Source organism: Camellia sinensis, chromosome 4 (assembly GCF_055761805.1).
Source record: "Camellia sinensis isolate YWXY chromosome 4, ASM5576180v1, whole genome shotgun sequence".
NCBI lineage: Eukaryota > Viridiplantae > Streptophyta > Magnoliopsida > Ericales > Theaceae > Camellia > Camellia sinensis.
The window spans coordinates 47,112,399-47,128,810 of record NC_138964.1 but is presented as its reverse complement, the minus strand read 5'-3'; the positions used below and the strand labels follow the sequence as shown (position 1 = coordinate 47,128,810).

Sequence of the window (16,412 nt, the reverse complement as noted above, 5' to 3'; positions counted from 1 at the left end):
AACTGAACAAAAAATGTTTCACTTTTTTAACAATGCCACCACTACCACTGCCACCACTGACAACCAAGGTAGCAACCATATACCGAAAAAACATTTTCTACCCAAAAAAAAAAAATACATTGAAAAATATTTTCTCCCACAACGAAGTGTAAATTGAAACTACTGAAAGACTTTACGACTCTCGATGTTCATGCAAAATGTAAGACGAAAAATAAAGCACCAACAAGACATGCATATACAGTTATACAACTTGTTTTTGCAACCATCGAAACCACCACGATACGAGTAAATGATACATTTTTCTTTACCCTAAAAGCAAGTGCAATCAACAAAAAATAGTCAGTCATCAAATTTAAAAGAGTCCTCAGAATACAAACTTACTCTGCATCGGCAGTGAAATCGGGCTCCGGTGGCTTCTGTAGTTTCACCAACTCCCTTGCACTCTTAAGATTCCGGTTTCGGTGGACCCCACGAAGAGCATTCGCTGCGAATTTAGAAGCCAAGAAGGTGGCACCGAGGCTATATGAACCACCACCACCACGGCCGCTTGCCCCTGCCAACCCTTCTGCTTCCTCCTCCTCCTTTCGACGAAGTTCCATTGTTTTCCGCTTCGAATATCGCCGCCACGCAGCTTGGATAAAGCAAGCGGCCCACGTCCTCCACTGCTGTGAGTAAAAACGAAATGTGTGTTGAACTTGTTTACTGTGGAGTCGCCTGAACTGACTCGCCACGAATTTTAACTCTTCAGCTATTAAGGCAAATGCCTCCACCTCTGTCAAAGCCCTCACCGTTCGAGTTGAAGATGGTAGGTTAGAACCGGATTTAGGGTCAAGTGCCCATGTCAGAAGCTCCTCTCCACAGAAATCACCTCCTTTTAGAAAACTACGATTGAAAAATCCACTTCTTCCACCATCGGTGGTCACGCTCTCGAGGCGGCCACGGATGATGAAAAGCATCTCATCAACTGGATCTCCTTCTCGGACTATATACGTATTTTCTGTGTATAAACATGGTTTCAGTCGCTCACAGATGGCATCAAGCAACCTTTCGTCCATATTCTCAAACAGCGGAACCTGCAATTCCACAAAGACGGAGTTTGGTATAAACACAAAATTTTAAATTATATTTGGGAATTGCATGGCAAGCAGAGGAAACTATTATTCTACAACTAAAAAGGTACAGGATGAGATGGAAATTGCATGTTTGGCGATTATAATTCTAATATAGCTTTCATGAATTTGAGCAGAAAACGCCAAAAAGACACACATTAAGGAATTCTTTCGAATGGATTGTCTGCATTTCTGTAATTCATTTTCTGGCATAATAAAAAACATGCAAGTATTTCATTACATTCAGAAATAGTAAAAGGCCTAAACTTCCCAACCACTTCATATCGTGTAAACTTAACAATTTTTTATTTATTTTTAAATAAAAAATACATGATCATGGTAAAACTATCATAGACACAAATGGCTACAAACACCAGAAGCAAACTCTGTAGAGAAAAAGGAAATTACCCTTTTCACCAAAGCCAGACAGAGATGTCGTTTGATGTCCCTTCTAAGATCCTTGGGTAGACTCTGAACCAAGTTCTCTTCATCCACTCCACGTGTTTCCAACCACTTGTACTGATCATAGCGCCTTACTCGTTCCCTGAGATCTTGTGGAAGCAAGCGATGATGCATCCACTGCTCTGAGTCACGTCTTTTGACTCTCATCTCCTCGAGTCGAATAGTAAGAGACTGAAGATATGTCTGCAATAATAGACAGCAACCATAATGTGAACACAAAGTTACTAACACATTGTACTTCAGATGCTAAAATTTCTTTTTCCTACATGGTAAGAAACCAACCAACAGCATATCATTAGTGATACTTTGCAAGGTTAATTAGTCATATGTAGAGGTAGGAAATAGATTCACTTTTACCATAGAAAGATTCCCTTTTGGCTAGAAATGCAAATTTTTTAGCAATTGCAAGAATTCAAAAATTACAGAATTGGTTGGAAGCACGAACAGTATAGGAAGGGTTTGAATTACCAAGGCTCTATCATCCAATTCTTCCAGAATCCTGTAACTACAATAGGAATATATGACCGCCTTCACATTGACTTTTGATAGGTTCATGGATATGGAAACTTCTAAAGCAGCAGTTTGATGCAATGGTGATACTTCCATTATCGTGCCATCAGGAAAATAGATAGCCTATGGAGATTGTAGATCTTTGAAAATGAAGGAACCTCATCCAGTCTTTGCTCTAGGAAATGATGGAAGGATCTCTCCATTTCAAAAAGTTATTTGTGGTATAGCAATGCCTTGAAATTCAATAGCAACAAAAATAATTCCTCCAACTCCTTTTATATTCATAAGATAAAACAAACCACTAGACTTACAACTGATTGGACTCCTAGAAACAACACATTCCCATTTCTACTCCAATTATTAAGCAAAACTAAGAACAAATGCCTCTAACCCCAGCCTTCCACACTGACCAGAACAAGCAAATATTTCCCATGAGGTCATCCCCTTGGTTCTTTGATCTAATACTCCATGTATTCTAAATCTACTGGTCTTACCATGGAAGCTCTTTACACCCCGAATATTCTAATAATAAATGACCAAAACCTTGCAAGATTAAGTCCAAATTTTGCAGTCCACTTCACCTGACCCAGTCTTAGACAAAACTTCTAACTACAGGTGCCCCATTCCAATATAATGATCTCTAACTCTGAGCTTTGTCCAAATTGCATTTTAAATGTGGAGGGCTACTTCTGCATTAAGCATAGTGCTTTTGAATCATCTTTAATTGATGAATTTGTTGATCCACGCTCCATCTGTTGGTCCATGCTCATTTGCATGGATCAGAAGAACAGTTGGGATAAACAATAAAGATTCTGAAAGTAATTTTTACCTGAAAGATACATAACTTCTGAATTTTGAAAAATACCAGTGGCAGATAAGTTTGGCCAAAGGTTATCCTCAAAAAGTCGAACAAGGCATGGTGCTACTATAAGTTTCTCATGTACTGGATTACCTCGATTAAATTCCAGGTATTAATTTCGAAACGAAAAAGGGAAAATGATTTACTGTAATCAGTGAAAAACGTGTATGAATGAAGAAAGAAAACACTTTGGTTTAACAAATACATAGCCACCAGGGAGAAACATGGAAGTTCTGATTTTACCTGCATGTTGCCAATCAATAAAGCAAAGAGGATGAGCCCAAATATGGCCAGTGCTATGGAGAATATAGACTCTCCAGGATAAGTGCTGGTTTGAAGTCCCTGGCCAAGTGTACTGTAGAAAACAAAAGAAAAGGTAACTAAACAGTGATTCTTAGAGATTCAAACATGTTAGACATAATCAGATCTAATTATTGCAGGATGCAGACAAGGGGAAGAAAAAAAATAAAATTTATTTTTTAATTAGTCAAGTGATAAAATCTGTCAAGTTAAATCACCTCAAATTCTGCAGTCCCCACCACAGACAGTAACAGTATTTAGAAAGGAAATTCCTGGATGAGACAATGCCAGATGACAAGGCCTGTTTGAAGATTCCAAAATCAAATGGTGGTGAATCACCATCTACAGTGCAAGCAGGACCAAGAACTGAATCACTGATGCTCTGCCAGGCACGGTAACCTTCCATGTACTGGTTGCCACAATACAAAAAATTCACATTGCATGTAGTATTATTTTTGCAAGCCCTCTGCAAGCATGTATCATTACGTTCTACGGATAATAAGTACCAGAATGACCCAACTATCTGCAAAAGTTCCATCCAATAAAAAGAAATGTGCATCAATTTTATTGCAGAATAACTAAAGATATGAGAAATGATAAATAAAATAATTTGGAGAAACAATGCAACGATTAAAGCAGTGAAAGAGCACTGAGTTATAACAGTATATAATTGTACTTTTACAGGAATGCCAGAGAAGAGATGATTATGACATCCTGGGGATTATTGATAAACTCATGGCAACTTTTGACTCCTATCTAAAAGAGCACCCAGAAAAGCTATCCAAATACCACCAGAATCGTCAGATGAAAGAACCCATCCTGTGTGCGTGTGAAGACAAAAATATGTTGATAATTATGGCCATCTCATTCACAAACTTTAGCTTAAAGGTGCTATACAAAGTTGGTGCCTTTCTAAAGTTGCTCTCCCAACAACGGCTGGAATTTGTGTCACATTAATACATATATATATATATATATATTCAAGAAATCGGACAATAACAACACCAGAAAATGCTGTAGACAATCTTTAGACCACTAAATGTTTAAGTGAACTTGGAAATATAATCAACATGAATGAAAAGAAGGGGAAAAGATAATGAACTTTGTGAAGTAAAAAAAATATGTCAAAACTAAGAAAATACTTTTATAAATAACAAGGGGTATAACTAAACAATCAGCATTCACAATTTTGCCAAAAAAAAAAAACATATGACAAGTATGACATTTATGACATGAATAGCACGTGTTCATCAGCACCACCTAATAATTGAAAGACTTCACATAACACGAAAATTTTGTAACTAACTATTGACAGGATCATTATGCCACAGCCAAACCTGGGATTGAGGGCCTTGAATGGACGCTGATTGATGAGGCATTAGCTAGGTGGGTGGAAAGGCCTTTTGAGGAGGAAATTAAAGAAGCAGTTTTTAACTGTGAAAGAGATAAAGCTCTAGGGCTAGATAGTTTTTCTATGGCGCTTTTTCAAGATTGTTGGGAGGTGGTGAAAGGTAATCTGGTGAGAGTCTTTGCAGAATTTCATGAAAGAGGATTTTTAATTTGAGCACAAATGCATCATTTATATGTTTGATTCCCAAAAAAGAGTTTTCAATTAAGATAAGTGATTTCAGACCCATAAGCCTTGTTTCGTCACTCTACAAGATTTGGGGAAAGATTTTATGAAAGAGACTTGGAATGACTTTGGCAAAGACCATTTCTACGGTGTAAGGAGCTTTTGTAAGGGGTTGTTAGATTTTGGATGTAGTTTTGGTAGCAAATGAAGCAGCAGAGGAGTATAGAGTTTTGAAGAAGGAAGGTATTGTTTTTAAGGCTGACTTTAAAAAAGCTTATAAACATGTGGATTGGCGCTTTTTGGATTTTATAATGTCTAGAAAGGGCTTTGGAGAGAGGTGGAGGAGATGGATTTGGGGCTGTTTGTCAACATGCAATATGTCAATCATAGTTAATGGGAAAGAGGGAAATTCTTCAAGGCCACAAGGGGTCTAAGGCAAGGCAATCCATGGTCCCCTTTCCTTTTTATCCTGCTAGCGGATGTTTTGGGTAGATTGGTTGATAGGGCAAGAGAGTTAGATCTCGTAGATGGATTTGTGGCTGGGAGAGATAGAGTATGTATTTCCCACCTTCAATTTGCATAACCAAACCAAACCAAACCTTAAGTCCCGTCAAATGGGGTCGGCTACATAAATTCTTCTTCTCCACGCGGCGCTATCAATTTGCATATGACACCATATTTTTTTTCATTAAAGGAGGAGAGTAGGGTGAGGTGCATTTTATTACTTTTAAGGATTTTTTAGATGGTCTTGGGTCTTAAAGTAAATTTGAGCAAGAGTAGTATTGTGGGCATTAACTTGCAACAAAGCAAAATTCAAGGTTTGGCAAAAATCCTAGAGTGTTCCACTGAGAAATTACCCATGAAATATTTAGGGCTACCTCTCGGGGATAATCCTAGAAGTGAATCTTTTTGAGCACCGGTGGTGAATAAGTTACGCAAGAGGTTGGAGGGTTAGAAAAGAGCTTTGCTTTCAAAGGAAGGAAGGTACATGTTGATCCCATCTATTTCAAGCAGTATTCCCATTTATTTTTTGTCCCTTTTAAAGGTACTGGTTAGGATTGCTAAAACTATTGAGAGCCTAATGAGGGATTTTTTATGGAAAGGAAAGAATGAGGGAGAAAGATGCATTTGGTGAGATGGGAGACAGCCTCGTTATCTAAGGATAAAAGGGAGCTTGCATTAGGGAACATTGTAGCAGTGGTGGATAAGTTAGGCAAGAGGTTGGAGGGTTAGAAAATAGCTTTGCTTTCAAAGGAAGGAAGGTACACGTTGATCCCATCTATTTTAAGAGGTATTCCCGTTTATTTTTTGTCCCTTTTCAAGGTACCGGTTAGTATTGCTAAATCTATTGAGAGCCCAATGAGAGGTTTTTTATGGAATGGAAAGGAAAGGATGAGGGAAAAAAGATGCATTTGGTGATATGGGAGACAATCTCGTTATCTAAGGATAAAGGGGGGCTTGCCTAGGGAACATTGTAGTTAGAAATCTAGCCCTTCTCGGAAAATGGCTATGGAGATTCCGTCTAGAGAGTGACTCATTATGGCATTCTATTATTAAGAGCAAGTATGGGGTTCGTATTGATGGTAGGTCAATGTGGTTTTGAAGGGTAATTGTCGTTCTCCTTGAAAGTCGATATCTCATGTCTGCCTTCTTTTCTCTAGATTTCTATCTTTAAGGGTGGAAAATGGGGAGTCAATTCGGTTTTGGGAGGATATTTGAGTTGAAAATTCTTCTTTTGCTAGTGATTTCTCAGGTCTTTATAGGTTTGCTCTAGTTTGGTTACAATTGCATGGAATCTTAGCTTTGTTAGAAATCTTACTAACAAAGTGGCTGATGATTTAGCCTCGTTGTCTCACATTGATCATTTGTCATTGGTTTGGCTTTTGCATACTACCGGTGTATTTTCTTGTAAGTCCTTTGAAAAAATCACTGAAAAGCCAAATATTCCATTTTTTTTCCTTCACAAAAGAAACTGGAAGTCTTTTGCACCTCTCAAAGTGAAGTTTTTTTTTAATATGGTTTTTGGTTCATGGCTTAGTTGCACGAAGCAGGAGCGCGGGTGGGATCAGGAACGGGAGCGAGGAATCGTGAGCCAATAGGAGTTTCTTAGGTTGGGAGCGCCTCTAGGAGCGGTAATATATATATATATATATATATATATATTTTTTAATACGCATTAGAAGTTTTTTTATAAATATTTTTATTTAATACACACTAATTATTTTATTTATTTATTATATTTTACATATATGTATTTGTGTTTTTTTTATTAATATGTATAATATATACTCATATATATATATATTTATATAAAGATTATATATGTTTTATTGTATATATATATATTACTTATATATATCGTGAGAAGGCCACAGAGAGAGAGAAGGCAAAGACAAAGGCAAAGGAGATGATCAGCAAGAACAGAGAGGGAAAAGCAGAGGGGGAGACGACGAAAAACAGAGAGAGAGAGACGATCTGCGAGAGAGAGAGAGAGAGAGACGAATTGCGATAGAGAGACGAAAAGTGCACAGAGTGAGAGAGAGAGAGGACTTTCGAAGCGATGAAAGCAGAAGAAAAACGAAGCAAAGAAGGACATACCTTGATCTAGGACTTCAACTTCACCCTCTTGAGCTTCAACATGTTCAAGTTCTTCTTCACCTTCTTTCTCCTCTCTCTTTGTCGACCAATAGGCTAGGGTTTTTGTTCATAGCCACCAACGATCCCATCTTGGATAAGATCGCACGATTCTTACACTATTCTTTCTAAGAAACGTAGAATCGCGTTTCTTACGAAGATTCGTCACCTAGTTGCACGATTCCTGCAACTAAGGTTCATGGAAGCATTTTGGCCAATGAGTTCCTTCAAAAGAGGAGGCCTAATTGCCAACTTTCTCCTCAATGGTGCATTATGTGTAAAGGAGAGGGGGAGAGTTTGAATCTTTTTTTGCACTGTTTAGTGGCAAAAGGTTTGTAGCAGCAGTTTTTTGCTTGGGGTGGCTTTGCTTGGGTGGCTCCTGAATCATGCAGTTCAATGCTCTCTATTGACTTTTGATTCTTAGGCCTAAATAAATTAGCAAAGGTGTTGGGGCTTTGTGCAATTTTCGCTCTTTTTTGAGTTATATGGTTGGAAAGGAATGCGAGGATCTTCGAGGACAAAAATGCTGACGTAACTTTGATGTGGGAGAAAATCAGATTTCTTACATCTTTTTGGGCATTAGTTGCTCCCCCATTTAAGGCAATTCTACTTTTTTAGATTTCTAGCGCTTGGAAGTACGTATGCCATTTGTAGATTTTTTTTGTTTTCACTATGGAGGACTTCTTGTCCTCCTTTGTATCTCTTTTTTCTCCATTTTAATAAAATTATTCTTTTGTTGCTGATCAAAAAAAAAAAAAAATTGTTCCTATTCCTGTAGATGTGAATTAGTAAACAATCAAACGATGTTACAAATCAGACTATCCAAGCTCATAAAACATTCTCGGACAAGTGTCTGATACTCTTGTTTTTGTGTCCACAATTACAAATAAAAATCTTCATTTCGAACATGTGTCCGACCCTCATTTTGCAATGTGTCCGTCACTTTGCCATGTCTATTACTAAAACATAAACATGAGACCAACACTTTTTGGATTTTTGCTAATGCGTGATTTCCAAAGTTTGAGAATTTGACATATATATATATATATATATCTTATATCCTTAAAAAAGTATAATTCTTAAGAATATGTAATGTATACTTCTTAAAAAATAAAAAATGTATAAGCAGATGGCTTTAAAAGGATGAGGGAGATGTTGCAATTACATATGTTCGCTAGTTTGTCTAATTTTAACTATTGATTTAGGTAAGAAAATTAGATACAAAATTTAATTAATTTTGTGGCATGTCCTAACCATGTCCATTTTTTTAAATTTGTCGTGTCAACATGTCCATGTCATGTCGTATCCATGTCCCGTGTTTGTGTCTATGCTACATAGTGTAATAGTAGGTATACAAAATTTTATGAACGGAATGGATCAACCGAATCAACCTATAGGCTATAGCTGAATTGGCTAACTTACAAATTGGCATAGCAACGATCAATTGACAACTTGCTTCTAATAATTATGACACATATTTCCACAATCAACTAAATATTTTGCGCTAAGACATAACTAATCAATAAGTGAATGCCACCACAGCCATACAAGGCTGCAGTTGTGCTCTAAATACAAGATAAAGGTTGGTTGAAGCTTAGACTTTATGCATGAACAATGTCCTACTATCACTCATGGGTCCCATTTCAAGTAGAATTGAGGATTATAATTGGAAACCTCAACCCAAACCCACCAACCAAGGTGGTAGAATTTGTGGAGGCTTATGATAGAAGCCTCTTTCCTGGGTAACTGAAAACTGTGCAGTGTGAAAGTGAAAGATCTCCATCTGGTCTCCTCTTCAATTAAGAGAGAGTCATTATATAGTCTCTCTAAAATAACACTGTAGTACTACATTTGTGTTTATTGTTGATACAAGTAAACAGAAGTAAAGACAATGCAGTGTTCAAATAACTGTGGCCGTGGCCTCTCATCAGGGGTTGTCACTAAGACAAAATTCATGCTTCCAACAAATTTAATAGCAGAGTTCCAGAAAAATTGAGAATATTCATGCTTCAAACGGATACTTATGAACCTAATCAGAAATGAATATATTTTGGAGATATTTCAATTATTTATTTTTCTGAGAAGTAAAAAAAAATAATAATAATGAAACATCTCCAAACCATATTCTTTTGATTTTTGATGTCATTTATTGAAAGCATGAGTGGAAAAAATAGCTAACAATGAAATAAGGCATCCTGACTTGAAGAGTTGCTTACATGACTAGCAAGCATGTATAAAAGCAAATAGTATACAGCACCAGCCCATGCAGTTTCAGCAAAGACACCCGACGTCCTTTTCAGTTCAGAAGTCAGAGGTAGGATGCGGACAAATCGAGGAATATACTGAAGCAAGATAATAAAAAGCAAGGCTTGTTTCGTAGCCAGTACATCTGAACCTTTTGATCTCTGCAGAAAACTCCAGACTACAATCTGCACAAATTGAAAAATAATGATAAACTAGTCCTGACAAATCCTTACACATAGAAAACCAGCTAGTTATATGTAAGACACCAATGTAGCTAAATTTAATGCAGCCTTTTGACATCACCATAGTCTCATATTTTCAGTGAAGTTGAATTTAACCCAACTGTTCCTAATCAAATGACAACAGTATATGCTTTATCTATGAATATTGATGTCTGTTTCCGTAAGCATCCTCAAGCATTTTCACTTCACCAAAGTCAAATTTGCAGTGAAATTGAATTTGACGTGACTATTATCCTCAAGAAGAGAGTTTCATATTTCTTTTAGTAAGATTAAAGATGCCCATTACTGAAATAACCACGCATTAAAACTAACTAATTATTTGAAAAGCATTGAACAGGGAAATCATGTAGCCTGAAAGGGAAAAGGATTTTTAAAAAATGATACAAAAAATTAAAGAGAACTCCAGACCTGTGGTAGGGGAAGAATTGCAAGAAAATCGATTATAAAATAGCACCGTAGATATCGCTTAGCTATTTGCCGAGGATCTATCACAAGTTCACCTCGTCCAAAAACCCGAGATGATGGGGCAATGTAAGCTGTTCTGAATTGTAGTGCCATGTGAATAAGGTAGAAAACATCAATTATTGTTCGGAGTGTTGTACCTATGATTGCTAACTTTCGATCTATATCCAGACAGTCTGACTCAGATGACTGACTGAAAACTGGAAGATAAAAAAACAGAGGATCCACAGATACTGCCAGAATACATGATACAACAAACAGTTTATTCCAACACTGAAGAAATTTATCTTGAGGATCAAATATCTTCTTCTCTGACACTTTAAGATCTTCTGGAAACACTGCCCGAGAAACCCCAAATTTAAGTGATCGACCAATGGACTTAAGTCCCTCAGATCCTTTTCTCATTCCTATCTTAAAAGACTTTGATGGGGTATTAGCTGCATGCCTTTTGCGTGTTAAATCCTCGATGCCAAATCCACATTTGTTCATTCCGACTGAAGCAGAAGGAGAAGATAATCTAGAGTCCAAGTCATCCAACCTAAAAACAAAACCAATATACAGAATATTAGATGCCATTTCCTGAAGCACTCAAAAAAGAACACATGCAGTTAGGAATCAACAACCCTTGATGTTTTCATCAGTAGCAAGAGAGGAAATGAAAATTTTCACGTGAAAATATGTAAATTGTTGTGCCTCTACTTAAGAAAGAAGTATTGAAATAGAGCAAAAAAAAATTTTTCCACAAATCTCCAGTCACTGAATGAAGTCTTGCCAATTTTCTAGCAAATATGCATTTACCAGCATTTTAATGGCTGTGAATGGTGAGACACAATTACAGTTAATGATAAGTGAAATAAATAAACAAAATAGCAAGCCCATGTGAGCATTCATTCATATCCTCTGCCCAAAACCAACATATTTCCCGAAGATACCTGAAATTCATATTTTGGGTGAATACGCAAACGAGGGGTACCCCAACCAAGTCAATGATGACCAAGAAAAGAGGAGAAGATTCGACGATGCACCCCCCTTGCCTCCCAATATCTACCAAGGAAGCTAAGGCACTCTTGAATGCATGACAAAGTCAAACTATTATATCTATCTACCACACTGTATACTATGCCACCCCACCAAACAGCGTTGGGGACTTTAAGAGATCTTTATACTGTATGAAGAGTATTTTTCCATGATCATAATAAACTTAAAGAGTTGGAGAGAGCTGACCCTTGCTAGAGGTTCTTTTGAATTTTGTAGGCACCATGGAGTACGAAATTTCATAGGAAATAGTTCTGTTTTTTGATACATATAATGACCCTTGGGCGAAAGATTTTAGAAAAGAAGCAATAGTACCATATATTAGAGAAAAGGCAAAAGATTTGAATTTTCTCCCTTTTCCTTAATCATTGATCTTTAGCACCCATACTGCCTCCTTATGAGTGGTGAGACCTATTTAGATAACTCAATGCAATTCTAAAATTGCATAACTCAGATAAATGAAAACCGTAGAAGCATTTCATGTTTGAATCCAGAATCCTTATCCTTCTTGAATAATTAACTACTTAAGAGCAGCTACAAGAAGTCAATGAAACACGTACAAATTCGGCCCAAGGAACCAAATACAGATGCAATTTTGAATCTAGAGGCCTTTTGTGAAAAATCGCTCACTAGAAAATCAAATAAAAGAATAAACTTGTATTGTATAGAAAAGCTAGAAGGAACAAATATATGGTACCTTACAAATTTCTCTTGCTGGCCACCCATGTATTGTGACTTCAAACCACAATCGAACATTTTGCACAAACAATTACATAAATACTAGCTGCATCCAGCGAAAAAGGGTAAGTTACTGAAAAATTTAAATGACGCTCAGATGTCATCAACTTTATGGCCAAAAAAACTAGACTTCTTTTTTCCTTTTCTTCTTTTACTTCAAGGCTGGAATTTAGGCTTCTATAGACTATGTTGCTTGTGTAGTTTCTGGACAGGAAGCTAAGCTCATGTTTTGAACTGATAAACCATCAGAAAGTTGTTCACAATGAGAAAAAAGGGTTAACATATAATCCACATCAACAAAATAATTTATCAGACAAAAACAAAATTTCACGCTGATTCAAAACTGGAGTACAGGAAGGATGTATGCTTCGCTACTCTAATTATGTTGATATGACCCAACAACTGCAATTTGCAGGTTGAAAAAGGGAGTTGCAAGTTACTTCTACATTAAATGGAGTACTTTGAGTTTCACTATAGTATGCATTGCAAAGAGATGAACGGTCTCATCGTTGAATTAAAAACAATAAACTAAATACACATTATATAACAATGGCCCATACCACTCCGGAGGAAAACTTCTCATCATTAAGAGGTGGTACCCGGGGGGTACACTTACAAAAGAAAGAATTCTCTAGTGTCCCCCTTTGGGTTAGTTTGTAAAACATGCCATTAGAATTATGGACAATGGAAGAATTGAGCTTTGTGGCTAGCACTATTGGAAAGCCTTTATATTTGGATTTGGATACTAAAACAAAAAAAAGGCTTTCTTTTGCTTGTATCTAGGTCGAAATTCAAGCCTCCTATGATCAAGGAAGCACGGGTGCGAGTACGAGTACGGTACAGGTACGAGTGCGGATACGCCGATTCGGCAAAACTCAAAAAAAGTACGATACGGGTACGGTTGCGGTACGTCGATATTGTTTTTTTTTTTTTTATAAATATAATTATGATTAAAGGATCCAGCCTACAAATTAAAATTATATATGACAATTAAAAAAAGAACTACTCATTTTCCTATAATTTAAAACTATTAAGCATTAAAAATAATGTTTGTGAAATCTCTCACTTTAACATACACTGTGAATTTGTGATCATAATTTATTTTTAAAATCTTTCTTTTTGCTCATCAATTTGCTATTTTTATAGGGTGAGACCAAAGAAATAACAGGAGACCAAAGAAAGATTTAAAGTTAATCGCCAACAGTAAAGGGAAAAAAATTCTCAATTAGGACAGGTTGTCAATTGCAATTTGCATAATACATAAAATTGCATCATTCCCAACCACTACTAATCAACTAATACAGTATCAATTTTTAATGTTTTGTGCATAAACTTTAAAAGTTTGTTATGATTAAAGATTTTATAAAGAAATTCTAGGAGGATCTGAATCAAAAGCATAATGCATAGTCATACACAGAACTATCCTTTATGGGCCTTGTTATTTTTTTTGGTTCAAATTGCTTTTTAAAAACATCAAAATCATTTGCTGATATGCTTATACAATTTATACAGACAGGACAGCAGAGAAATATCAAAATTACTGATCTGCAAGGGCACCAAAAAAAAATAAAAAATAATAAAAATAATTGCTGATCTGCAAGGGCAAGGAAAAAAAAAAAAAGAAAAAAAAAAAAGCCCTTTCGTACCCACGCCGTACCCGTGGCGTACCCATGCCGTACCCAAATGAACCAAACGTACCGGACCCTCTTTTGCCGTACCCAGTACGCGTACCCGCACCCGCACCCGGTAAGTACCCAGTACTCGTACGGCACTATTTTTTGAGTACCCGTGCTTCATAGCCTATGATATTTCCAAATCTTTGAAGCTTGATCAAGGCTATGATGACCCCTACAAGATTAGGGTAGAAACTTCATGGAGCCTAAGAGGTGTGTTACTTGCAAATTATATGGGCACTCTCAAAATATTTGCCCTTCCTCTTCAAATCTTCCTAGTACAATCAAGCAAGAATGGAGGCCAAAGGAAAAGGTGAATAGGAAGCGAATGGGTGGATGTTTCAACAACTAGGAATACCGGAAAGAATATTGTTCTTGAAGAGGGCATGACCAACGTGCCCCCGAAGTATGAACACTTATATGTTTGGAATTCTTCATTCTTTCCTAGCAATGTTTGAATGTGAAGACAAAGTCGCCTCTAGAAAAGACAACAAATAAAACTAAGAGAAAATCCATGACTTGAAGAGGCTCGAGGGAAGAATCCTTCTAGTGCTGCTAATATTGAATACCGATATGAGGAAGTATAATAAAAAATTCATAGTAATGCTCATGATAACCTAGTTTCACTTGACGTCTCAAGTTGTTAGGTCAACTATTTATTGACCTGGGCTCTCGGGTTGTGAGAGTTTATTTTATAGAGTCTAGGTACACATGGACTTTGTAGTTATGTCATGGAGCTAAGAGGCTTTGCCTTGCGAGTTTTGTCCTTTTAAGGGTTTTTATTAAGTCTCATCAAATGGAGTTGGCAGCATGAATTTTTCTCTCCACTCGACTCTATAAATGGCCATTTGATTTTTTTTAATTTTTATTTTGGTAATGAGATGCTCACATACCAAAACACAAATAGAACATAGACATTTGACTTTGGAAAATGAGTAATGCTACATGTACTAAAACTTCTACTTTGGCCTCTTGTATTTTTAGTAAATTGTTAGTATCTGTAGAATTATTCTCAGAGAATACATAGTTGGCTAAGCTATTGTTGGAATATTTTTATTTTAAAAAAAAAAAAATCAAAAAGCATGAAGATTTCATTACCTTTCTTGTGCATATGTATGTGTTTCTGACAAAATTCATTACCTTTCTTGATTTTAAACTGTCCATTTATTTGATGACTATGTTCTTCTCCACATCAGTGGACTTTAATAATTAGAAGATGCAACCATTGTTACAAGCATTAAAATCAACACTTTAGGTTGCAATTTAACATCTCACAAAGGTAACAATAAAAAGCCTAAAATAGATCCATTGACTCTCTCTCATGATCAAATTAAACCCCTCTTAGAATCTACAAAAACCCAAATCATCCCATCTCATGGTGAATAAACAGTAACAACAGTAACTGACTATTACAAGCAAAAGTAGTTTGTACAAATCAATAGCTCACCAAATTCAAACTTCAATTACATTAAAAAAAAAAATCTCGCATTTATCATACACAACAAATTTACATAATTATATATGTATGTATTGTATGAATGATTTGAGATAAATGAGATTAGGCGGGGGAGAGAGGAGAGAAGATCGGAGACGAACTTACAGAGAGAAATTGAAGTCTTCGGAGGAAGCGATGGAGAGAGAGAGAGAGCACTATGACATGTTGGGAAAGAGACAGGAGAGAGAGAGAGAATAAAAGAAAACAAAAGTGGTCAAAAAGTCATAAATGTTCTGCCAGGCACGGTTGGGAAAAACCAAAGTCAGATAAAAGGACTGCGTCAGTTTTTACTTTCTTACGCTACGCTTTGGATTATATTGCGAATATAAGTTTCCTATTAAATAAATAATTAAATAACTTACATGGCTATAGGATTGTAATTTTATGAATTCTATATTTACGTGAGATTTTTAATTATTTATTTAATAAAAAATTTAAAATTTATAAATTTTTGTCTTTTTAATTTTTCTGTGTCTACCACCATCGAATTTATTCAGTCTAGATCTTATTTGGAAATAGGATTTTCTATTAATTTTTTAACTTTTTAATTAAAATATAATGTAAAAAACTAATATATTTGGAATAAATTTTAAATTTTTTTATGAAAAAATATATTAAAAAGTAGAGAGAAAAATTTTTTTTTGACTTTTTAATATAGATTGTTAGTTTTTTAATTTTTTTTAATGACTTTTTAACTTTTAAGTTAAAAATGATATTGTCAAACGAGACCTAAATTTATTTAAATAAAACTCTTCTCCGTAAGTGTTTTTTTGTTTTGAAAACTCATATGACACTCTTCTCAGAAAGCCTCCGTTTGGCATGCCGAGCTTTTTAATTTTTTGACTATTTTAGTTATAAAAAAATAAAATAAGTTTTTTAGCCCTGTAAAACAAAACATCACATTCAATCCATAATCATTTCATTTTTTCTTTCACAAAAAACAAAAAAACCTAAAAAGTCTATCCCAAACGAGACTTTTTAATTTCAAGTTAAAATAACTAAAAAGTCAAAAAACTAACTCACATCCCAAACAAACCCAAAGAGTATTATTAAGACAATATTAAGACTGAATAAAT

The 16,412-nt window shown here is 35.7% G+C and overlaps 1 protein-coding gene and 1 long non-coding RNA gene across 5 annotated transcripts; both read right to left on the bottom strand.

The window, feature by feature from the left end:
• Positions 1 to 212: 212 nt before the first annotated feature.
• LOC114258169 (putative cyclic nucleotide-gated ion channel 5) lies at positions 213 to 15,649 on the bottom strand. Of its 4 annotated transcripts, none has more exons than XM_028198067.2 (8): positions 15,442 to 15,649; positions 12,128 to 12,214; positions 10,342 to 10,933; positions 9,664 to 9,876; positions 3,459 to 3,763; positions 3,184 to 3,295; positions 1,518 to 1,754; positions 213 to 1,073 (listed from the first exon to the last, which is right to left on the bottom strand). In XM_028198067.2, the coding sequence occupies exons 2-8, from the start codon at positions 12,184 to 12,186 to the stop codon at positions 378 to 380; spliced, it is 2,214 nt and encodes a 737-aa protein (XP_028053868.2). In that variant the 5' UTR covers positions 12,187 to 12,214; positions 15,442 to 15,649; the 3' UTR covers positions 213 to 377. The 4 variants fall into 4 exon arrangements, with proteins under 4 accessions (XP_028053868.2, XP_028053861.2, XP_082780927.1 ...); XM_028198060.2 differs by having other exon boundaries at positions 12,128 to 12,402; positions 15,442 to 15,600; XM_082924801.1 differs by having other exon boundaries at positions 12,128 to 12,402; positions 15,289 to 15,446.
• On the bottom strand, positions 2,348 to 3,024 carry LOC145824613 (uncharacterized). Its single transcript, XR_014366445.1, has 2 exons — positions 2,911 to 3,024; positions 2,348 to 2,833 (listed from the first exon to the last, which is right to left on the bottom strand). It is a non-coding gene; the product is annotated as an uncharacterized LOC145824613 (long non-coding RNA).
• Positions 15,650 to 16,412: the final 763 nt, after the last annotated feature.

Bases quoted from the DNA above. Each gene is read 5' to 3' on its own strand.
- LOC114258169 (XM_028198067.2), bottom strand. From the start codon at position 12,186: ATGTTCGATTGTGGTTTGAAGTCACAATACATGGGTGGCCAGCAAGAG. The intron at 10,934-12,127 runs GTACCATATATT...TTTTGTTTTTAG, and splicing joins CAGCAAGAGAAATTTGTAAG to GTTGGATGACTTGGACTCTA. The intron at 1,755-3,183 runs GTAAAATCAGAA...CTATTATTGCAG, and splicing joins TATTGATTGGCAACATGCAG to ACATATCTTCAGTCTCTTAC.